General features: G+C 47.6%; 1 protein-coding gene across 2 annotated transcripts in view; it reads left to right on the forward strand.

Annotated features, from left to right (window-relative positions):
* The first annotated feature begins 8,370 nt into the window (after window positions 1–8,370).
* GRK5 (G protein-coupled receptor kinase 5) overlaps window positions 8,371–24,003 on the forward strand; it is a 176,810-nt gene continuing 161,177 nt past the window's right edge. The window contains exon 1 of one of the 2 annotated variants that reach the window (XM_081104802.1): window positions 8,371–8,648. Coding sequence is in view for 1 of the 2 variants with exons in the window: in XM_081104803.1 (XP_080960929.1) it covers window positions 8,597–8,648 (52 nt within the window). In the remaining variant the exon portion in view is untranslated. The remainder of the gene's footprint in view (window positions 8,649–24,003) is intronic. The other variant, XM_081104803.1, reaches the window with a different exon arrangement.

Below are 24,003 nucleotides of genomic sequence, written 5' to 3' on the forward strand. Positions count from 1 at the left end.
ATCTCCCTTGCCCTAAGGGGAGCGACATGCCCTAGAATCTCAGGCCAAGAGACCCAGAAGGAATTTCATACATGAGCCTTCCAATGACCTGTTCAGAATTGCAAAATGAGTAGCCTTCAGCTAACCTTGGGCTACAGCCAAACCTTCTGGATGGACAGGCAGAGCCCTCCATTTGTGCATTCCAAGAAAGATAACGGTGACTGGTATTTTTGTCACTAGTTTCAGTTCTGTTCTGCCAAGCTGTCCCTGACCTCCTTCTCCATCCACGCCGGTTAGAGAACCCTCCCAGGTGCCTAGAAGGCATCAGACACATGTCTTCCCCTTCTCATCGCTCTTGTCATTATCACATTGGAATTTTGTTTTGCCTTGTCTGGGTCTGAACCATACTGTAAACTTCTTGAGGGTAGGACTCATGTCTCACTCATCTCTGTGGCCCCAGTGGCTAGGCTAGTGCCTCGCTCCCATCGACTGCTCAGAAATGGTTTGCCAAGTGAGTGAATAAACAGTGGCTGACATGATAGCCAAAACGTTCTTTCCACACTTATTCTGGAAAAAGCATCTTCCTATTCAGCTTTCTCTAGCTGTCACAACAGGGACGCGAATGGTTTCCCTACAGGAAAAGGAGTAGAAAATCACTGAAATTCTCCCTTTGGAGTCTGGGAGAAGAGTTTCCGGGCCTCATGGAGGGAAAGACAGATGAAAAGATAGAGGCTGCTTTTTATGATGATTAGGAAAATACCTCCCTGGAACCACAAGTTAACATTCTGGTAGCTGGGGCTACAATTAGAGATGGCAAACATCACTCTGGGTTTTGCCGAGTTCTTCCTCTTTCCAGGGCAAAAAAAAAAAAAGCACGGGGACATGAAAAGCAGCTTCTCCTTGCGCAGGACCTGGGGCCCCTCACTGAGCGAGCCGGAACAGGGCAGGGAGATGGAGCCCATGCAAATGCGTTGCAAACGGTAAGGTTTAGTGTGTATGGTACATGCTTTGTGACCTGGCGCTGATATTTCTGAAATGTTGGTGATGAAAAGGAGTCACAAACTATTTAGGCAAGCAGTGTGGTTGTTGCTGTTGTGCTAAGGATGGAGGAAAAATCCATCTGAAGGGGAAGAAGGCTCTTTGATCTTGGGGAAACACCTTGAGAGGCTTTTAGTTATTTGAAATCAAGTCAAATTCCTACTCTGGAATGGAGAAGTTGGGGATAGAGAGGGGTTCACCTGGGCTGCAAAATACTTGAAAGGGATGTCTTCCTTAGGGAAGGCTGATTGCTGGGGTTTCCTCTCTGCTGGGGTTCTTGTTCCGGCATCAAGAAGGGTTCAGGAATCTGGAGAAGGAGCTGTGCATAGATTAAATAGTCCAGAGACGAAGCATAATTTTGAAAGGCATTTGGGGGTCAGAGGAGCCTAGTTTAAAGGAAACTAAGTTCTAAGTTCTAAGGTCTCCTCCTCTCAGGGCCCCATGCTTTTTATTAACACAATTTGTCCTGAGGCGAGGCAGAGATACACACTTCAAAGGGCCAGGGTTTCCTACAGAGTCCATTGTCAGAATGGGAGAATTAGCCTATGGCTGTTCAGGTGTTTGGCCAGTAGGAGGCAATAACATGTAGACTAAGATGCCCTGAGCTGTCTGGCAGCCAAGCAATCAATTTAATGCATCCTATTCAGGTTTGGGGAAATGCCATCAGCCATTCCCAACAGGTAACACTACATGTGTGACTCAACCCTGTTGAGTCCCCAAGTTCCATCAACCTTTTGATAAAACTCTCGCAATTATGACATGCTGGAATTGGCTTCTGGCACCTCTCTTTCTGGAAAAAACCAGGGATGGAGGTGGGGTGGAGGAAGAAGGCTGGGATGGAAAAGAAAGGCAAGGTCCAAGGTTGCTCTATATGGTGTTCTCCCAAGTTGGATGCAGGGGGTCAGAGGCTGAGAGGCTGAGTGGAGGTGGGGTGACGGTTGTGCTGTTCAGTTTAGGTTTTGCCCAATAACCACTTCACAAGCAGAAGGGCCTTTGTCGCATGTGGGAACTGTTTGCGTGGTAAATGAGCTGGCCCAGTGCACTCATGGACTCATTTTTAGACCACAGAACGTGGAGCCTGAGGTTTCTCTTATCCTTTGGGGGATGGCTGCAGCTCTCCAGAGTCCGTGCTAGATGGCATCCTCTCTCTATGGTGGAGACTTTCACAGCCACGTGGAATGAGTGTTCCAACCGGTGGGTTCTTGCACAAAACTTATTTCTATAGCGTGGTAACCCACGCCTTAGCTTCTACAGGAGGAAATTAGGCGGCTCCAAATCAACTAGATACCAAATCCAATTAGATACCCTGTTCTATTTTATGTAATTGTCAAAGACCAATGTGCAAAACATTACATTTTAAAAATATATGTTTTTATTGATTGTTAGAGAGGAAGGAAAAGGGAGAGATTGAGACATCGATGAGAGAGACAGCACATCGATTGATTGGCTGCCTCTTGCATGTGCCCTACTGGGCATGTGCCCTGACCAGTAATTGAACCAGCGATCTCTTGGTGCATGGGAAAATGCTCAATCCACTGAGTCACACCAGCTGTGCCCACACATTACATTTTTAAAAACTCGAGTATTTGTTAAATTCTACTTAGCATATAACTGGCTAGCTAGCTGGGACTTCAAGAAGGGAACAAGTATGCCCTTTTAGTGAGTCAATTAAATGTTCACATGCCCACAATGGCCTTTCTTAGGGAAGCAAAAACTTTGTACTAAGATCTCAAAGATAATTAAGCCCAGAGTCTCTGGAAAAGGAAAGTTTATGTTATTGCAGCATTAAGGTCAAACTGTTGGAGCCCAAGTCACCTGTGAGTCATCTAGTTTTAAGGACATTTTACATTGCATTAAATTTATCTTTTATAAAAAAAATACATCTTTATTGATTTCAGAGAGGAAGGGGGAGAAAGTCGGAGAGATGGAAACATCAATGATGAGAGAGAATCATTGATGGGCTGCCTCCTGCACACCCCCTACTGGGGATCGAGCCCAAAACCTGGGCATGTGTCCTTGACCAGAATCAAACCTGGGACCCTTCAGTCCCCAGGCTGACACTGTATCCACTGAGCCAAAACAGCTACAGCACATTAAATTTATCTTACCTCCTCCTCTTTAAGAAGCAATTCTACTTTGGTTGTCAAGACTGTAACCACATTTCATTTGTAGGCTACCAAGCTTAAACAATGAACCAGGCTTTGGTCAGGTTCACCTGGTAGATGCTGGTCATAAAAAAGATTATAAGTGGCCCTGGCTGGGTAGTTCAGTTGGTTAGAGCATCTTCCCGATATACCAAGGTTGTAGGTTTGATCCCCAGTCAGGGCACATACAAGAAACAACCAGTAAGTGCAAAAATAAGTGGAACAGCAAATCAATTTTTACCCATCTTCTTTTTTCTCTCTCTTTCTCAAAAAAAGAAAAAAAAAAAAAAAGAAGAAAAAGAAAAAACCATAGTGATGGTTTGGAATTTTTGCTTATCCATATTAACAGAAAATCATTGACTTTTCAGTAGAATATGTGAGCAGAGCCTGTTTTTCCTTTTCCCACTCTTAATTTTTATACTTTTGCGGTGTGATTTCCTTACCAATTTGAGCATTTTTCCTCCATCTAAATCTACCTGATTGCTCAGCACTGCACTATTTTTTAGGGTAAATAGTTTGTGTTTCGCTTACTCTAAAAAGTGAATTGAACTTGGTCTGCTTAGTTCCTTTTAAAGTTGTATGATCAGTTTAACTACTAGGCTGATCACAGGCGTCAGCTGCCTTTGAAGATGGAGGAACAGTCAGACAGCTGGAAGGGACTCTAGGCCCTGAGAGATTGCCCATGGCTTTCTGCGATGTTGACCTCTGATACCTGGTTATCTCCGATCTGGCAGAGATGTGGGAATTTTGAATGTTAACTAGTATCCCAGAGGCGTAAGTGAGGTTGAGTGATGCCATATTTGCTCCAAGTCAGCAAATATTGCCAAATACCCACTACATGTAAGGCACTTAGCATGTTCAGGCCTTTGAGGAGGGAGGGCAGCCGCTTACCTAAATAAATATCCTTACCACCCACTTAGCATTGACCTTGGGCAACAGACCCCCTCTAAGTACAACGGAGGCAACAACTTTTTAGCAGTCAGTGCCCAAGTAAGTCTACCGTGGGGACTCTGCTAACTGAACGTGGCACCAGGGAAGGCGGCCTTGTGTCCTCACAGGGACCACACGTGGTCGTGACCGTCAGCAGACATGTGCATTGCACCAGGAATCTCTTTTCTGAACTTGAGTTCGGAGCTCAGAGGATGAACCTGGAGAGTCTTGTTATCAAGCTGGGTGCTTGGATGGCCATGGGTCATCATCATCATCCAGCAACACCAGGGTGAAGCCTCCCGACAGATTTGTCGTCAGCTGGTTCATCCTGAACCAAAGGCTGCCCAGGCCCCATTGCTTGGAGGTGTGTTGCTTGGCGGTCAGTATTTTCTGAAGTGTGTGTGATACTTCTACTGCTCCTCACACTTCACAAATGTGATTGGTTGGATGCATTAAAAGTTTTAAAACAACTTGACTTCAAAGAAAAATATTAACAGAAAAATGATAGGTGGTCTACAGCATAGCAAAAATAATATATAGATTGATTGATTTCAGAGAGGAAGGGAGGGGAGTGAGATAGAAACATCAATGATGAGAATCACTGATTGCCTCCTGCACGCCCTCTACTGGGGGATCAAGCCTGCAACCCCAGCATGTGCCCCGATGGGGAGTAGAACCGTGACCTCCTGATTCATAGGTCGATCGATGCTCAACCCCTGAGCCATGTCGGCCGCGCTCCATAGCAAACATTTTAATGTTAAATTTGGTAACTACTGGGGCCCATCGATGAAGGGTCTTCTCAGAGGGGAGGGAACACAACTAGCCACCTCATGACTGCAACCCCACTTTCAGTTCTCATTTCTCTGCCTTAGAATCTTCCCAGGTGCCTGAAATCACTTCTTTCTCTCTGTTTCCAAGTCCTTTGTGTATATGTCCACAACACCCCTTACTCCAGCTCAGTGGGTTGCTTCCCAGTTTGCCGTCCTTCCTCTTCTGGGAAATCACCTTGTTATTCCCTACAGTGCTTGGCACACAACGGTAAACTCTGAAGAACGAGGGAATAAGTGGGAGAATGAAAACACTGTCTCCAACTGCTTCCTGATGATTAGAAAGCTGTGAGGCCAGGGAAGACATGAAAACTCCAGCTCTGGCACTATTCAAAAAGCCAGTTTGATTATCCAGGCCAAAGCAACCCATGTATTAGGACGAAGATAGGTTTATCACTTTCCAAAATAGTCAATTCCTATTTACAAGAAGTCTGACAGAGCAGCTTTAGCCATGCGAGACAGGTGCCGACAGAATGAGACGATTCCATGTTTCTTTTGATTTCCAGCTCAACGGATCCTGAGTGGCTTGGAAGCCAGTATCTGTCTTTGGCATATTCCCATCCCTCTCAAACGTACCCAGTCCTCTAGTTGGATTTCCATTCTTGCTATCAGCCAACAAGATTCTCTATTTACCTACTGATATTTAATGAATCCAACCCATTTTTCAAGGGGACTGTGAGTAGTTAATGCAGTTAATTGAAAGGAATGAAGCTATAATGGTGGGATTATGGACGAGGATGGAAAGCCCTATTAAGTCTTCATCCCTTAGCCAACTGCCTGCTTTGCCTTCTTACAATTTAAGTTCAGCCAAACAGAACAATAGCAACCAAGTTCTGCCTGCCGGCCCGAGCTAACCAGAAATTAAGTGCATAGACTCGGATTCAGACTGCTTGGTTCAAATCCCAGGTCTACTTACTATTAGTTGTGTGACCTTAAGTAAGTTATAAAACCTTTTCTAACCTGGTGACTTTATCTATAAAATGCGGCTATGTCTCTATCCCACCCAGATGCTGTGGTCGATGAAATAATGCAGGGAAAGCAGTTAGCACAGGACCTGGATTACACAGGGTATCCAGTAAATCTAGCCATTATCATTCCATTCTTGTATTGGAATGTCCTAATGTTTTTCAGAGAGGCACAGATACTTGAAGTACAGCCATTTATTTTGTAGGCAGGATGTATTACCATGTGGCAGAGAAGCAGATAGGCTTTCGCTTGCTTAAAGACTACACAGAACTACTTATTCTAAAAGGGGGTGGGGTGGGGGGCAGGCAGGGATTTTCCAGTGTCACACACTCCGAAGCCTATAGAAGCAAAAGAAGTAAAACCACTGGTGACTTGGGCTAGATATTAGGCAATGGAGGGCGGTGAGGAGTATATTAACTGGAGAGTTTTGCTACTCAAAGTGTGGTGCACTGACCAGCAGGGTCGACAGAACCCATGAGTTCCTTAGAAACGGGAGAACCTCAGGACCCATCACAAACCTAGTGAAAGAGAATCTACACGTTAACAATATCCTTAGATGATCTGTATGCACATAGGAGTTTGAGAAGGCTGCTAGGGAGCACCCGGCATGGAAGGCATTCCCATTTACTTTAGTTTTTAAGGTGTGTTTTGTTGTTTTTTTAATGTCAGCCAAAATAAACTTAGGGCTGCGGCAGGCCTTAAGCTGCCATCAAGTGATCATTGTAGTTGATGGCTCGGACCCTTCCATCCTAAGTTAGGGCTCTGGGCCTGTGGCTATGCAGCCAAGACCAAGCCCGGGTGGCTTACCTAGGACAACGGTTCCTGGAGCGGAAGATGCCCCAGTCATCTGCTCAGCTCCCTGCCTACGGACAGGTACACTGTTTCCGCCCCTACTTTGCAGACAAGAAAGGCCCAGGGAGACCCACTGACCCACATCCAGACCCGAGGAAGTGGAGGTGGTGGTGGTGGGTCCATTCCATTAGGAAACGAACAATCCGGCGTTGTCAGAATCAGCACCCATTCCGGTTTCCAAGGCCTGGAAAGCCTGTTACTTTCTTTATGTCCTCCAATGCCTAATAATTGTTCTCCGCCTCTCCCGGCACCTCCCTGCCACTTCCTGGCAGCCCCGGGGACAGAAGGTTTCCTCCTTTCGCACAGAGAAGGCCCATAGCCAGCTTCAGAACGGAGCGGATGTCCGGACCGCAGGACGCAGGGGAGGCAAAGGCCTCATTGTCCCGAGGGTCAGCTCGCTCCTCCCCCCGCCCGGAGGGCACCGGTCGCAGACCCCAGGGTGACGGAGCGCCCGTTCCGCGGGAGGGGGGCCTTCGGAGGAAGAGAGGCTGAGTGTTCCGAGTCTGGCGTTCGGAGCACTCAGTCGGAAGGCGCCAAGAGGAAGCCCGGAATTCGCAAACGCGTTGCCAACACCAGGTTGTGGCTCTCACTCATGAACACTCCCCGATGCCGACTCCGGCGACTCCCGCTTCGTTCTTATTCATCTCAATGAGTTTGGCTGTAATGCGGACCGTTGATTTGCGGGCCCCACGTGCCACAAGGCGGTTTATTAGCCACACCGGCCGCTTCCCACGCAGGGACGCCCGGAGTCCTGGCCACGGGCGCGGGACGTCCCGGGCGCCAGCCGCCGCCAGGGGGCGCTCGGGCTGCGCGGCCACCGACGCGGCCGCCAAGTGCCCGGTCGCCGCCGAGTGGCAGATCCCTTCGCGCCCTGGGAGGAAACAAAGTACACCTTTGTCGGCGGCCCGGCACGTGTGCGTGTGAGACGGCGCACAGTTACGGGCCGCCGGGTGCGGGGCCCGCGGGCGTGCCTCCCTGTTCCTGGGCTGCAGCGCCCGCGTGGGCCCGGCGTGGCCCAGGGGAAGGGGGTGCGGCGCACGGCCGGGCCGGGCCGACCTTTCTCCAGTCCCGAGTAGGTCCAGACGGTCGGCCTGACTCGCACGCACCGGCTCCGGCTGGGCCGTGGCACTTTGCTGCCGCCGCCGCCGCGGCCTGTGACTTCGCTTTCCGGGCTCTCGGCCGGGCGGGAAACGGGCGAGCCGGATCCCGGGGCGTGGGCGTGCGAGTCCGGCCCCAGTACTGAGGGCTCCGGCTCAGCCGGGCCGCCTCTGATTCCCCCGCCGTGTCTTGCAGCGCCGCGCCCGCCTTCACACTGGGTGCGGGTCCCCGGGCGGGTCTCGGACTCTCGCAGCGGCGTGCCACCCGGGCCACAGCGCGGCGCGCCGGGAAGACTACAAGTCCCAGCAGGCCCCGCGCCCCGAGCGCCGAGGCAGTGGGCGCGGCCCGAGCTAGCGCTTGCGCAGTGAGGCCCGCCCGAGCCTGCGAGTACCACACCCCCGGGAGGGACGGAGGGGAGGCAGAAGCATCCGAGGCATTAAAGCATCCGAGGGAGCCGGAGGGGAGGAGAATGGAGTGACAGAGAAACGCGGAGGGTGGGGGGTGGGGGGGAGAGTGTTGCGGGAGGGGGGAGGGGGGACACAGAGGGAGGAAGAAGCGGCGGCGGCGACTCCTCTTTGCAGAGGGGGGCAAACTCTGAGGGAAAAGAGCAGGAATAATGCGGTAGGAAAGGCGGGCTCCCGGCTCCGGCTCCGGCTCCGGCAGCAGCGGCGGCAGCCCGATCAGCGGCAGCAGCAGCAGCGGCAGCACCCCCAGGCGCTGACAGCCCCGCCGGCCGGCTCCCTCGCTGACCGCCGACTGTCAATGGAGCTGGAAAACATCGTGGCCAACACGGTCTTGTTGAAAGCCAGGGAAGGTAAGAGGCAGGGCTGGTGCGCGCCCGGCCCCTTCGCCGCGGGCCCGGGTGCGGTGCCGGGCGGCGTGGGGCCGGGGCGTGCGTGTGCGGGATGCCCGCAGCGAGTGGGTCGCGAGCAGGACACCCCGGAGAGCTGCCCTGCCCTGCCGGCGCCCCAGGTGGGCTGCCCGTGGGCTCCGGGCATTTGTTTGGACTTGGGCGGGGAAGGAGCCACGCCGCGGCTGGGGGTGCCAGCCTCCTGCCCTAACCTTACAGACCTCTCGGCAGCTGGTGAAAAGGTCAGTTGGGAAAGCATTGGTTCGGGAAGAGATGGGCAGACATGCAAATAAAATAGCTTTCCGAGTCGGCCCGGGACGGGTTCTAGGAGTGTGAATTGGGGTGTGTGAGAGTTGTGGGGGGTCGGGGGGGGGGATGAGCAGAAGCCAAGTGTTTGCCTGCGCAGGCTGAGTTGATACAGGCTGTTGCTGGAAACCATCCGCTGGGAATGTTTCTCAGGGAAATCCCGTCGTGTGGAAGGAAGCCTTTTAAAGGCAAAGTAAGATGTTGAGGAATCAGCCTGTTCCTAGAATAACGAGAGGGTGGATGTACAAATCATCTAGAAAATAAGTCAGGATTTCAGAGGTCCTTTCCCCCACCCCCTTTTTTGGCGGGGCGTGAAGGGGGGGGGGGTAACAATTGTTTGGTTTTGGCTCCATTAAGAAAAGAAAGGTAAGTGTGCCGGTGCTTAAATGTAATGATTTGCATTTTGGGTGCAAATCATTACATTTCCTGCATTTAGCTGGCAGGAAATGTCTACACGGAGTGGGTGAGATCCTAAAGTCAAAGCTATAAACACACGTTTTGACGCTTCCTTGAGATGAAAAAAAAGAAAAAGAAAAAGTGGCCCAGAAACTTAGATGGCTCCTGAAATGATTGTGCGCCTGTAAACGGACGATATTTAGGAGCACCTGGAATTTTATGTAACATCTCCTTTGCCAAGATGTGAGCTCTGGTGTGCAGCCTTTTTATAAAAAGGGGAAGTGGTTTTTCCGCTTCATGGGAGGAGACTTTATTTGACACCCAAGGTAGAAGGCAGCCCGAGTAAGGTCTGGACTTCAGAAGGGCACTCGGGGAGCAGCCCACGAAAATGCCATACCTGCTTCCCAGCATTTTCTCTCGCCCGCTTTGGGGAACGAAGGGAGGGTTTTTGGCCAGCGGTGAACCGGTTTGTGTCGATCCAGCCGGGTCCATCACCTTGTGGCTCTGTACACGCCGTGCGGCCGGGGCGGTGCACAGCCCAGCCATTCAACCCCGCGTTCACGTCGTAATTCCGGCCTCACTTGTCGCTCTAAAGCCGTCAGCCGCCTGGAAGGTTTGCTTTGAAAACCCCAGCAGAGTTTAAAATATTCAGGTCTATCAATTACCCACCCTCCCTACCCCCCACCCTCCCCCCAGTTGCTCAGCTTTGGTGTGAGAACAGATTTGTGGGAAAGGCAACTTCAGGTTCTGAGGCCTGATTTTTTTTTTCTTTTTGCCTAATCCAAAATTGTAGCGAGCTGGATCAAGCTGATGGGCTCTCTCCCGACGGGAAAGTGCGTCCTGGAGGGGAGGAAGCTGAGAAAACAGCAGCCCCCCCGCCCTTTACAGACGCCACCTAGTGGTGGGATTGGGTTGTACATCGCAGGGCTCGGGGGCTGGGAAAGTTTTTCTCTCCCCCTCTATTCTGAAATTATTTCTTGGGAAATCACTGGAGAGGATGTGCTGGAGGCTTTGCAGGGTTTGCTGGTTTCTCCTGTGTCCGGGGAACCCTGCTCCCCAGGTCTGCTGCTCCACACGTGCCTTTGCGTGGGGCGTGTTTTTTCCTTTCCTTCGCATTACGTTGCTTCTGTTAAAATGTTTTGCTTGGGGTGAACAAAGTGTTATAAATTTTCTCCCCTAAAGTGATCTCCTCAGTGTTTGTTTTTTTTTCCCCCCATCGAAATGCATTCTGATATTTTGGTTCAGCTGGTTAAGAAATTGTTTTTCCCCCATAAACTTAGGGAAGAGCACTGCAGGCTGGAGGTTTATATGGAAGGACGGAATTGCAGGGATTAAAAGCTCTCAAAGTGCCTTACACTTCCTTGTCCTTTGAGAGTCTTTTCGATTTCTCTTTGAGAGTTTGGTAGGCATCTCATGGTGAGAAAACAGCTCTTGACGATGCCTTTGAAATGGAAAGGGCCTTGCCTGGAAGGAAATGGAGAGACTGACACATGAATGAGAAAAATTAATCACTTACATGGAAACTTCATTTTAAAATTTGCTTTTCTCCTCCTCTTTCTTTTGTCTAAACAGAACGCATGATTTTAAGTATTCCCATTTTCTTTTTGCTGGGTCTTTATTAAAAATTTGGGCACATATATTCTAATTAGCGTGGAAGTGTAGAGAAATAAAAGCGATTTATTTTTCTCTTCTCAGCTCTCATATATTTGAAGTCATTCTTTTAAATGAAGTAATTCTGCAAATAATTATATTATCCAAATATTCAGAAATGAAAGTTCTAGTCAGCTTAGTGAAATATCTAACATAAAATCTATAGTATCTTTAAAAATCTGAGTTGTTTGGAATGTTTAAAAAACACTTCTTACTTGAAGATCCCTGTGAATGGTTACAGATGGAGAAATATAATTGGTGAATGTGAAATGTAATTTAGCTGACTTAACAAAATATATTGTAAACAACCTGAAATGTGGCTTTCAAGTAAAAGTCATATATGTCCCAAACAATAGAGAAACAGGCCTTTGAAGAAAGACAGAAACACTTTGCAAATGCTATAAAGGAATTTGTAGCTGTCCGTGTTGATGGATAATTTTGGGGCTTATCTTTTGTTATTATTATACATTCTCAAAGGCAGATTACTTCTAAATTCATTGTAAATTTAGATTCTTACCCTAATAAAGCACATATAAAGTGAAAAACATGAGTATAGCAATAAAATAGAAAGCCTATACAGATATCAGAATAAAGATGATTCCTTGTTAGTAATTAGAAAACATAACATGCAAATGACACCTCTGTGACAGTTGTTTTTGAAATAAGATGGAGATCTGGGTTCAAAATTTTAAACCTCCCAAAGGTATTTATTTTGTGGGCTGTTTATTTGTCTTGTTCTTGTGAGAAAATATCAACTTGGTCACTCTTCGGAACTTTAGGTTACTCTCCCAAAAAGTGGTTAAGGGGGGAAAAGAAAGAAAGAAAGAAAGAAAGAAAGAAAGAAAGAAAGAAAGAAACTGAGACAATTCATGCCTGTTTATGGAGATGAGCTCAGTGATTAAGTTCAGCCTAACTTTACCTATTTCTGTACATTTCAGAATCTCGGAAAGTTGGCAAGCAAGCTGGTATTGAAATATCAGTAGCGAGAGCGTTTGCAGAGTGTCTTTCTTTGTTATCACAGGGGAGGTTTCTGTGCTTTTATCATATTCTAGATCTGTTGCCTCACTCTTGAGTGAGCTGTGGTGAGAGGAAACTGCCGGGGCTCACCTTCCCTTTCTCCACAGGCCAGCAGTAGTCCTATCTGATCAATCAAGATGACGGAGGGAGGACTGATACAGGTTCCTGAGCGTGTTTCTAGCAGGCACCCAGGACAGTAACTGAGACATCAGAGATGTAATGACTTTGCCATTGATTACAGCTGCTGAAAACCAGAATATGCAACGACCATTTCCTCTGATAACTTGTTGGCTTGGCTATTGATGCTGATCAAGATTGGGGACCTGGTTACTAGGGGCAATTGGGGGCTAGCAAGAGGCCAGGGAGGGCAGGAGGAGAGAGGGAACCCGCATCCAGCAGAGAGGGGCCGGCTCTGCCTGCACAGACAGCACCCCACAGCAGGGCGGGAAGCCTGGCCCCTTCCCTGTCCCTTGCGCCCCAAGTGCATACGATGAACACAGAAGAGCAACAGCTGTCATCCCGGGGCAGGCAGCTCTGGGTGCGGAGGCTGTTAAATGAAACTGCCTTTTATTTTCTCGAAGTTTCTTTTCAGTACTGACAAGTTGGAGGTAGAGAAACCAAAAGCAGTGTTTTCAGAAGGCCTTGCTCTCTCACAGAAAGATTTCAAGTGATGATTTTAATGAGTCCAGCTGCCTGTTTTAACAGTCATCAGATAAATGCTCACAAGACTCTCATCTTTCAAGAGCTTAGCTGCTGCTTGTCAGATTCTAAACTCCAAAAAACTTGATTCTTGCAGGGCCTAAACTAATCCTTGCTGAAATTATGTCTTCAGAAGCTTTCACTCTTGTAGTGGCTTGCTAAATGATACCTTTTGGGTCTGGACTGAAGACTTCCATAATGTCCAAGTGAATTTCAGGACAGAGCTCAATATGCGAACAAATTCACCTTTCTCAAGGGCTGTTCAACCCTTACTTGGAACTTCCAGTGTTTGTAGGAAACCATCTAGGACTGCAGACAATATTTAAAGTTAATATTTGTTGCCAATATATTTGTGGCTCAAAGTAAAGTATTATAACATGTAAACATTTTTTAAATAAGAAAGCCTTATGGTTAGCTCAGCCGGTGTGGCTCAGTGGTTGAGCATCGACCTATGAACCAGGTGGTCCTGGTTGGATTCCCGGTCAGGGCACATGCCTGGGTTGCAGGCTCGATCCCTAGTGTGGGGCGTGCAGGAGGCAGCCAATCAATGATTCTCTGTCATCATTGATATTTCCATCTCTCTCTCCCTCTCCCTTCCTCTCTGAAATCAATAATATATATATATATGTAAAATTTAAAATGGAGTGTTTCCTCCAGTGTTTAGATAGTACTAAATGGAACAATATTGTTTTCACCCCCCAAAAGATAAAAACTATAAGAAGTTTGATTTATTGATTAAAATATTTTCAATACTTATGATGTTTTTAAATAAAACATTTCACTGAAATATAACAGGATGTGTTTTAAAGTAGAAACCACTCCTATCATGTAAGCCCACATAATCCATTTTAATCACTTAAAGTCACATCTTAAAACCCTTGTCTTCACTATTTTATTTTGATGTGAGGTATGTGTGTGTTGGGGGTTGGGGGGCGGGGAAGGGAGCCTCAGGTCAGGAAGACTGAAGAAATTCCTTTTCCATGTGTCACCTGTTTGTAATTGCTTTCTATTGTTTCCTGCAGTTACATGAGCTACTGTCTTGATATCTTTTTGTAATCACAAAACTTAATTAAAAAAAAATGTTTTTATTGCTTTTTCAATAGTGGTTTTTCTGGGGTAGCATCGTGGGTGGAGTTGAGGGTCAGAGTTCTGGGGTTGAAGGCGTCTAGTCCTCTAAAGGTCCGCTGTCCGACAGGGTAGATTATAGCTGCAAGTGGCTATTTACATTTCAGTGAATTAGAATTACACATTCAGTTCCCTGAGCATGTGAACCACATTAGGGCTCAGGAGTCCATGTGGCTAGTGGCTGCTTGTTAGACTGCCCAGAAACAGAGCCTTCTCAGCACTGCAGGGAGTCCATTTGGACAGAGCTGCTCTGCAGTTCTACACATCGAATTAAATAAGAGTGTGATAACCCCATAACTTCTGACACAATACCTGGGGGAAGGTTGAGGAGGGGGAGGAGGTAAATGGTGGGGAAAGAGAGGAGACAGAGAGGAGAAGGGGGGGGAGAGACCAGAAGGGTGTGGGCTGAGTCTGGGGGATTGGGGATTAGGACTGACTCCAGAGAAAAATTCAGTTCAGAGACAATCATAGATGGTGGTGGTGAGCCACCCATATTTCCTTTTATTTTAATTAATTTTTTTAAAAAAATTATTGCTTTGAGAGAGAGAGAGAGGAAGGGAAGAAGAGAGAGAAACATCAGTGTGCTGTTCCACTTATTTATGCATTCATTGGCTGACTCTTGTATGTGCCCTGATCCAGGATTGAACCCACAACGTTGGCATATCCGGGTGATGCTCCAACCAACTGAGCTACCCGGCAGGCAGGGCGTCTTTTTTTCTTCTTCATATTTTGTTGGGAAATTTGCCTAGTTTGAGCAACTGACTTTCCTGATTCAAATTAAGTGCATGCTGTGGACACACATACAGAGCCCTATGCTCCTTGAAACTCTTGATATGAGGCTATTTTATTAAGAAAAAAATGAAGTTGCATGTGGAGTAAATCTACAGAAGGAATTAAAAAACAATAACAACAATCAAAAAACACACCTCTTTCCATGGACTTCAAAAAGGCACTCCAAAATGAGGGTGAAGATAGGTAAAACCATGATAAGGGTTTCCCTTCCTCTTGAACAGCACAGACTGAAATAAGATCACAAAGAATGATGTCAAAGCCACACTGTTCTTGTACCCACTTTAAAATGGTTTCTCTTTAAAAACTGTTTCCTGTGAGATTTGAAACATTTTAAGGATAGCCCAGTTAGAGCTCTTTTAGAAAGAAACATTAGCATTTGAAACAAGGAAACAGCTAGCTGCTGGTCTTTGGTGTCTAAAGCAAGGGAATTCTATTTGAAAATGTGCCAAAGAATCAACTGGAAACATCTTTCTGTCCAAAGTCAGTAATAAATTAGCCTAATTGCCATAGGGCCTGCCTTGTCTCTAGCAATTTGTAATCCGTGGAGTACTGATCTATCTTTTAAGGCGATGATTACATGAACCTCAAAGGGCAACTTTGGGGGCCTGTGCAGAAAGCAGAAGACACTGAGATAAATAGACCGGAACATTCCTGTGTCATGAAGTGGCAGAGACCTCGGGGCAGGCACCCCGAGCCTTCTCAGTCGGTCTCCAGTCTGTCCTCCACTTTCCAAAACAGAGGTTTCCCTGGTTTAAACAGATGGGGAGACGGAGACGAAAGCAAGAGTCACTTGTCCAAGGTCACTTGAATTGTGGACTTTTGTGGACCACCATCCAGAGTCCTTTAAATGTTCAAAGGACTTCCTTCTTCCCTGTAATATTGTAAGCCCCAAACCAAACCCATTTCTCAGGGTGGTATAGTTTCTAAATGTAAACCCCTTTGAGGCTGCAGCTGTGGGAGAGAAAGAGGGTCCCTGTCCGACTTCCTGGGGAAAGGGGCAAAGTGGGGTATCACTTTCCTCCCACACCCTGCTTTCAGCGAAGTGCCACTTGGAGAGCAGTCGGATGTGTATTCCAACTAGGTTGTGAATGCCTGATAGGTGAATCCTCACAGTAGGTGTTTCCACTTTAAAAGCAGAACTGTTGGTCAAGTCAAATGAATCTGTGATTGAGGAGAAGAATATATATGTATATTATACATGCATGCCTGCACATGTGTATGTGCACATACAGGCTATGATCCTTTCTGGAGCCTCGTTTGCCTGTGTTTTCCTTCTACCCACGTGCCCCTCCACCCCCCACCCCCACCCGTTTCCGCACACATACCAACATATTAAAAGTGCAGGGTCAGCCTTAGGGGGTTTGGCTCAGTGGATAGAGTGTCAGCCTGCGGACTCAAGGGTCCCAGGTTTAATTCCGGACAAGGGCACATGCCTGGGTTGTGGGCTCCGTCCCCAGTAGGGGGGCATGCAGGCGGCAGCCAATCAGTGATTCCCTCTCATCATTGATGTTTCTATCTCTTCCTCTCCCTTCCTCTCCGAAATCAATAAAAATATATTTAAAAAAAACAAACGCAGGGTCAGGCTCTTGTCATTCTTCCTTCCAGCGTGACTTGGAGAGAATATTGAGTAGCCAAAGAATTGCCCCTGAGGGACAGGTGTCGAAGTGGGTGGACGGTGGTTGGCTGTGGCCTCACCACCTCCTTTCCTTGCCAGAGCCGTGGGCAGGCCAGTCCCTGCTGGCATTGGCTTACCATGTGCACGTCACATCTGCCCCAAGGCCTCCTTCCTTGGGAGTTGTTGCTACCCCTTGGGGGATCCTTGCCTGGTGGGGGCACCTTAGGTGTATACACTCATGTCTCTGCAGCTTTCTTTACCTAAAAATGTAGGGGGCTGGGGTGGGAGAGGTGGGGAGAAAGCCACCAGTGTGACTCCTCTGCGGGATTGCAGGGTAACACCCCCTCCCCCTCCTAAAGAGAATGTGTGAAGCAACTCTCTTCTCTGGAAAAGCGCTTGCAGGGTTAACCCCTTCCTTTTTCTCAGTGGTAACCATATCAGTGTGTGCGTGTGATGAGGCAAGAGAGTCTTAAGAACGGTGGACTTCCTTGGGGGTCGCTGTGAGACTGGAGCTGCGGCCTGATGTCCCCGCCTGGTAATGGGAGGACCGGAAGGCAGGCCTTTGATCTGCTCCTGCAGGGGAGGTGAGGCTCTGAGTCCAGCCGCTTCTGGAGGAAGAGGGGTGAGGGGTAGGGTTACCCAGCTGCAGGCTGGAGAGAAGGCAGCCAGTGTAATAGGTCCGCGTATCTGATAAAAGGCCTTGTGAAACCTCATTTGAAAATGGAATTCCATCTTGGCATGGGTCTCAGCACTCGCTCGTGAGATGGAAACAGGCCGGAGAAGGTCAGCAAATGGCCCGGGAGAAGCAGCGTCGTCAGGGCCGATGCCGATGTGCTCTTGGCCTCATCTCCGAGTTGTTCCTTCGCCCGCTCAGGGAGAGCTCATTGGGGTGCTCAGGTAACGTCCCACGAGACGGAGCTCAAACTCTAGAAAAAGTAGGAGGTGAGGGCAGGACAAAGAATTGGGCTGCTGACTTGGAGGGCAAAGGGTGTCTCAGGACCCAGCTTTTCTCAAGCTGAGGGCCATTGTGGGTGGATGCCACTAAGTCTACAGTCACAGATGAACGGAGCATAGTAGGTGTTCAACAGACGTTTCCAGAAACGGCTGACTGATGATGCTACATCTAAGTTTATGTGTGTGTGTGGGAGGGGGGCAGAGACAGTAAGATCCTCAAGAAGTGGTCTTGATGTCACAGTTGATGGTAAATTAGGAAATGATTCAACGTGGCTCAGGAAAATTAACTAAGGGTATAGGGCAAATTGGAAAATGTTTCCCAAATGTTTATCTTCACTGTGAAGAATGCCTGGCAAACTCCCCCACCCTCATCCCCAATTTGGAAATGGTTTGTTTTACTTGTTTTGGAAGAAGTAAATATTTGCATTAGACCAAACATTTGGGGCAAACAGTTCGCCCCAATTCCGAGGCCCTGTGTGGGTCGGGGGAGATGTTTCATGCTGTACCACTCATCCCTTTTTTGGCTAAATCGAAGGTAGCTTAGGACATGCTTCACATGCTTTTTCACATCACGATGAGGACGAGGCTGAGAAAATGGAAAGAAAATAGGAAGCCAAACCAGTGATCCTCCAGACCTAGGAATGGCTGATGACCTGGCATTCGAAGGATGTAATCGTTCTAGAAAAATTGCCTTTCTGCTCATGGGCAAAGAGGCTGGATCCAATTAAGACAAAGAAAACGTACGTTAACTCGGAGAAGAAATTTCTAAACAGTCAATTCTGTAATCCTCTCTGAAGAGGAAGAGGCCAACATGACTGGGCTTTCAGGAGGATGCCAAACCCTATGATATATAATAATTAGTAACCACCGGTTATTTTGCCGCACACTCATTTTCCAAACCACTAACCATGGCTCGGGACGGAATGCACTGGGCCTAGATATTTGCCCCAGATGTCTTCCCATCAGTAGTACCCAATTAGAGGGATTTTAAACATTAAAGCTTAATTCTCTAGAACCTATCGCAGCCTAGAAATGAAAAGAGGGCAAACCTGATTTCCTCGACGGCTCCTGGGTGACCGAGGTGAGGGTTAGTCTGTGGGTACACTTCCAGTCGGCGTCTGGGTTGGCATGCTGGTAACTGTTGGGTGACTGAGTGTTGTGTATCCCGGTGCCTGCTCTTCTCTCTGGTCTCGTTGGCAGCTTACACACATTTCAGGAATGACTGTGAGGGGTGAAGGCTGGCGAGGCCTATCCGGAGTCAAGCTCTTCCCGGGCCAGCGCGTGACGTGAACCTGTGTCTGCTTATAATTTCATTCACCCCGGGTGGGCCTCCGTGCTCTGAATATCTGCCTTAAATACGAGAACTTGAGGATTTCATGGGAGCCAAGTTCTGATGGGCATAGCCCTGCACTGGCTTTTCTCTTCCCTAGTGTCATAAATCCGGTAGGTACAGTACTTAGTGCTTGGTACCATGCGAGGCTCCGAAAGGCGCATTGGGTGAGCCATGAAGTCTCCAATCTTCTTTATAAAATGATAATTTAAAAAAGTATAAAGTCTTTTGTGTCCATTGTTTCAGTTGATCTTTATATTCCTGTGAGGTGTGTTTTATTCTCCCCCATTCTTAGAGATGAAGAGCCGGGCAGCCAGAGGTTAACGACTTACCCTACAGCACCTTCCGCTTCCAGAGCCTGGACCCAGCACCAGGCTTTGCATCTGACACTCTTTTCTGCTTGTCACACCTACTTCCCTCAGGGATCTTCCCAGCTTTTGGGAATGTCCATGCTAACATATATGAGACATTTGAAAAGGAATCATGCGTGCAGCTGTGACTCACAGTTAAATAGGAATCTTTCTAATTTTTTAAAAAATATATTTTTATTGATTTTTTACAGAGAGGAAGTGAAAGGGATAGAGAGCCAGAAACATCGATGAGAGAGAAACATCGATCAGCTGCCTCCTGCACATCCCCCTACTGGGGATGTGCCCGCAACCAAGGTACATGCACTTGACCGGAATCGAACCTGGGACCCTTCAGTCCCCAGGCTGACGGTATCCACTGAGCCAAACCGGTTAGGGCTATTTTTTTTTTAATTGATTTCAGAGAGGAAGAGAGAGGGAGAGAGAGAGAGGGAGAAACATCAACGATGTGAGAAAATCATTGATTGGCTGCCTCCTGCACACCCCTCACTGGGGATGGAGTCTGCAACCCGGGCATGTGCCCTGACCAGGAATGGAACAGTGATCTCCTGGTTCATAGGTTGACACCCAATAGCTGAGTCGCACCAGCCGGGGTAATTTTTAAGATTTAAAAAAAAAAAAAATCTGCACAGGCAATGCTTGCTAATGAAAATTCAAACAGCAATGCAAAACATCAGGAAGAACGTCAAACTCTCTCTCCTGCCAGCTCTGCTACCAGTTCCAGCCCTGAGGGTTGCTGTCAGCGCTTAGGTGGGCATGTCCCCCGATTTCCATGTCTGTGCGTGTGTGAACGTACAGAGGCCTTTCAGACACATGGGTTCCGAGTCCTCACGCTGCCCGCGGCTGTTTTCAGTCAACAGTATGTCGTAGAGCCTTCCTGGATGTGTTTATAGTTTCCCACGAAATGGATGGGTGTCAGGAAAAATTGTGAAAGACTTTGGAAACGGAGTGTCGTTCCAATGGAATGCTGGGTGTTTCCCAGCAGCCCCTGAGGGCTTGTTCGGAAGGGGTCTGTGTCCCTGATTGTCTTACACTAGTTTAATAATACACTCCATCAAACCCCTCCGTAGCGAGCCACTTAGGTTCTCCAATTTTTAAGTGTAGTGTAAACAGTGTAGGAACATCCTACCCATTGCATAACATCTTTATACATTTATTTAAAGATTTTTAGTTTGTTGGTGTGTTTTTTTGCCAATGGTGGTATCTGTTTAATAGCATTCTCCCCTTCCTCTCCCCTTGGGGAAGATTAGCGATAATTTCTCAAATGGAGTTGTGACCCTAGAGATGTAAAAAGTACATTTTCTTATGAGGAAGGCACATGATACACATGAGGTCGTGACGCTTTTTAAACCCTTGGGATTTGACACCCCCCTTTACTGCCCCTCCCCCTGTCACTGTTCAGTCATCTTTTCTATGGTATTCAAAGCTTGGATTAGGAAAATCAAGTTCAGTCAAAGACTTTACTCGGCAAAGACATAGTAATTGCCCCTGTGTTTTGAATGTGTAAATTGGCAGGAAACACAGGCTCAGACAGCAAGCCCCACAGCTTTGCAAAGGTGGTCCCACATTTCTCTCCTTTGATCATCCCCGCAACCCAGACTTGGCAGCTCTGTTGATTATTATTTCCGTTTTAGAAAGAAATCAAGCACAGAGAGGTGAAGTGGTTCTCCAAGGGCACACAGCAAGGACCCACTGCTCCCCCATCCTCCTCGGGTGCTGACCCATTGTATCTGTTCCCATCCGTAAGGACTTCCACGTTTGGTTGGACGGCTCTAGGGAGGCCCCGGTCATGCCACAGAGATGGTGGATCTGTAAATGTATCCCTGGGTAGGGGGGTGCCCTTTCCTAATTCTCTCAGAGGTGTGCATGTGCCGGTGTTGGTTTCACGGCGTGTCCTTCGCTCCTGTCTTCTATCTGGCACAGCATCCTCCTCTGTGGAAGTCGTGGGCCCTTCTGTTGGTAACTGCTTTGACTGAAGGTTTGCATGTGATTTACCTACGTGAGTGTCCCTTTGAGAATCAATAGCTCAGATAGAAGCAGGACAGCACAAAACAAGCCACTGGCCCTGCCGCCCCACTGTCTCCCTCCAAGAGAAGCTGGGCAGGAGGGCATAGTCCAGGGCCTGGGCTTTCCTATTTTTGTCAGGGTTGGAGGAGGGCGTGGCGTTTTCTTCCCGGAAGCGTTCGTAGCTGGGTTGGCTCGCACTCCCGTGGCTCACAGCTGCCTGGAAGCAGCCGAGAGACCAGACGGAGAAAGGCTGCCCATTAATTGGATGATTAGTCTGAACATGGCTGTGGGCTCATTGTCATCTCAGCATTCAGGAAGCCACTCCTTTTTCTCTAGAGAAGGGGTCTGAGGACCAAAGGGAGCCCAGGTGGGCGGCAGGATGCGGGGCTGGAGCAGAAGCTTGCACTGTCAAATACAAAAGATTGATGTATTTGCCAGAAGCAGTCTTTAAATCCAAGTCCCAGGCCTGGATTTTCCCCCGAGCAGTTGAGCAGCTCTGTTCCTGACTCCCAGGCTCCATTCGTTTCCTAGGGCTGCCCAGGGCTGCAGCTCAAAGCCACAGAAACGTTTCGTCTCACAATTCTGGAGGCCAGAAGTCCCAAATCAACTGTAGGCAGGCCACGCTCCCTCTGAAGGTGCCGGGAGTATCTGTCCCAGGCCCTCAGCTGCTCCAGAGCGGCATCCTGAGTAAATGTACCACCCTTTGCTGAGGAGGCCTTGCAACATTAGAGGGCAACTGGGGTGCCTGCCCACTGTAGAGCTGAAACCGGAAGCCTGGTCTCTGGCTTCTCAGGTGAGGTCAGTGCTTTCACTGTGCGTCACATTTGAGGAACAGACACACTCTACCTAGGGCTAGAATCTGTTAGCAGATGCGGATGTGGTGCTGCTAACATCTGGCAAAGCTCAAGGACATAGCTGGTTAATAACTTCCCAGAGGTGGGGGCAAGACACCCACTTTTTTTTCTTTTCAAGGTGATATGATACCTTATCATGCTGTTAAATGCACCGAGCCAAGATGTTTCAATTCCCATTAAGAGCTCCATTAATGCCTCTAGTGCAGCGGTTCTCAACCTTGGGTCGCGACCCCTTTGGCGGTCGAACAACCCTTTCACAGGGGTCGCCTAAGACCATCCTGCATATCAGATATTTACATTACGATTCATAACAGTAGCAACATGACAGTTATTAAGTAGCAATGAAAATAATTTTATGGTTGGGTCACAACATGAGGAACTGTATTTAAAGGGCTAGAAGGTTGAGAACCACTGCTCTAGTGGAAAGGTTGCAGGGCAAGGGAGAATGTGCCACCACCGTGCTGTGTGAGCTTAGGCACATTGCTTGACCTCTCTGAGCCAAACTTTTCTCAGCTGTATAGATGTGTACCTTGCCCCAGGTGATTTCTGGAGCTGTTTTCCGATCTTGAGAATTTGCTAGTGCATTTTCCACTGATAGTAATCCAACTGTGGGTACTTCATAATAAGATTTGATGTTAATTTGAAGAGCAGGCATTACACATTAAAACTAAAATTACCCCCAAGGAAAAAATTAGAGCTGGGAGGGGTTAGGTGTGTAATAGAAACAAACAGGAAAGAACCTCATCGCTGCTAATGTAACCAATGCCTGCAATCCAAGAAAGGCAAATCCATGATTCTGGTATTTTCTCTAGTGGATTATAGAAAGGAAAATTAGATCAAAAGTCAAAAATAAACAGTTTGATTGTTCTGCACTGCATTATCTTAATAAAAAGCCTTCCTGGAAAGCTTAAAAATACACAGGGCTCTGTCTGGCCAAAGAAAACAATATCAATGTTGTTGAGAAAAATGTGAGAATTTTCCATCCAGACGTGAGTGAGGGGAGACATTGTCATGTGGCCCTGGAGGCATCCCACAAGGAGTTAGAGACTGATACGCGTTCCCTACTTGTCCAGGCTTGTGGTTGGGGAGAGTCGTCACCCACAGGGAAAGGGGTTAGAGATGGGAATGGGCACTGCCAGGGTTCCCAAGGGCCCTGGCAAATCCGGACCCAGTTCTTCATTCACCTGCACCTTCATGCATTTGGTCTCGGTGTCCACCTTGTCTTGACTGGTGACATAGATGTCACAGTCAGGATGCTGCTACGAGGATTGGTGATTCCCTCCTGCTTAACTTTTCTACAGCTGCAAGTGGCGAAAGGTGGAGATTGCCATTTGGATTCTGTCCTTGCTTTGCTGCTCATTGGTTTGCGGTCCCAAGGCCAGTAAGGTCTCTCTGTATCTTTATCATCACATAAGGACAATGCCCTAATGATTATAGAGACCAAATAAAGAATACGAATGAAATAGAAAGTCAAGGTACAGATACCTAGACTTTGTGTGTGTAAAAAAAAAATTAGTATGTAGTAAAGGAAGCATTTCAAATCAATGGGAAAAGAATGGCTTACCTAAGAAATGGAGTTGAGATAACTGGCTAACTAATCATTGGGAAAGATACAATGTTGGATTTATTAACTAAAAAAATTCTAGAGTCACTGGAGATTTAGAGTTTTAAAAATGAAACTATATACAGTCTAGAAGAAAACATAGGTGACTGTTTCTTATAGTTTGGGGTGCAGTTATAAGAAAAAAGATTGATGTATTTGACAGTGCAAAATAAGGTTCTCTGAGAAAAAAGATCATAACAAAAGATAAAAGTCAGTGACAAGCTGAGAACATAGCCTCGATATATACGATCCTCTCATAAAAATAAATCAGAAAGAGGAAACACCCAGTAGAGAAGTGAGCAAAGAGTGTGAAGAGGTAATTCACAGAAGAAGAAAGAGGTATATTAATTAGGCAGGAGTCTTGGTTGCAAGTGACAGAAATTCCATCTGGACTCGTATAGACATATGAGAACTCATCTGGGAGGAGACTGAGGTATCTTGCATGTCAAAGGGAGGGAGAGAAGTGCAGGGCTCAGGATGGCCTCGGGACCCGTGTCACCTGGAACTTGAACCTACTGGCACTCCTCATTGCCCTCTTTATTGCCCTCATCTGCTTTTTTCAATCTACCAACTTCACATTTTCTCACTACTTTTCTCCATATG

Source organism: Myotis nattereri (assembly GCF_964212035.1).
Source record: "Myotis nattereri genome assembly, chromosome: 13".
Classification (NCBI taxonomy): Eukaryota; Metazoa; Chordata; class Mammalia; order Chiroptera; family Vespertilionidae; genus Myotis; species Myotis nattereri.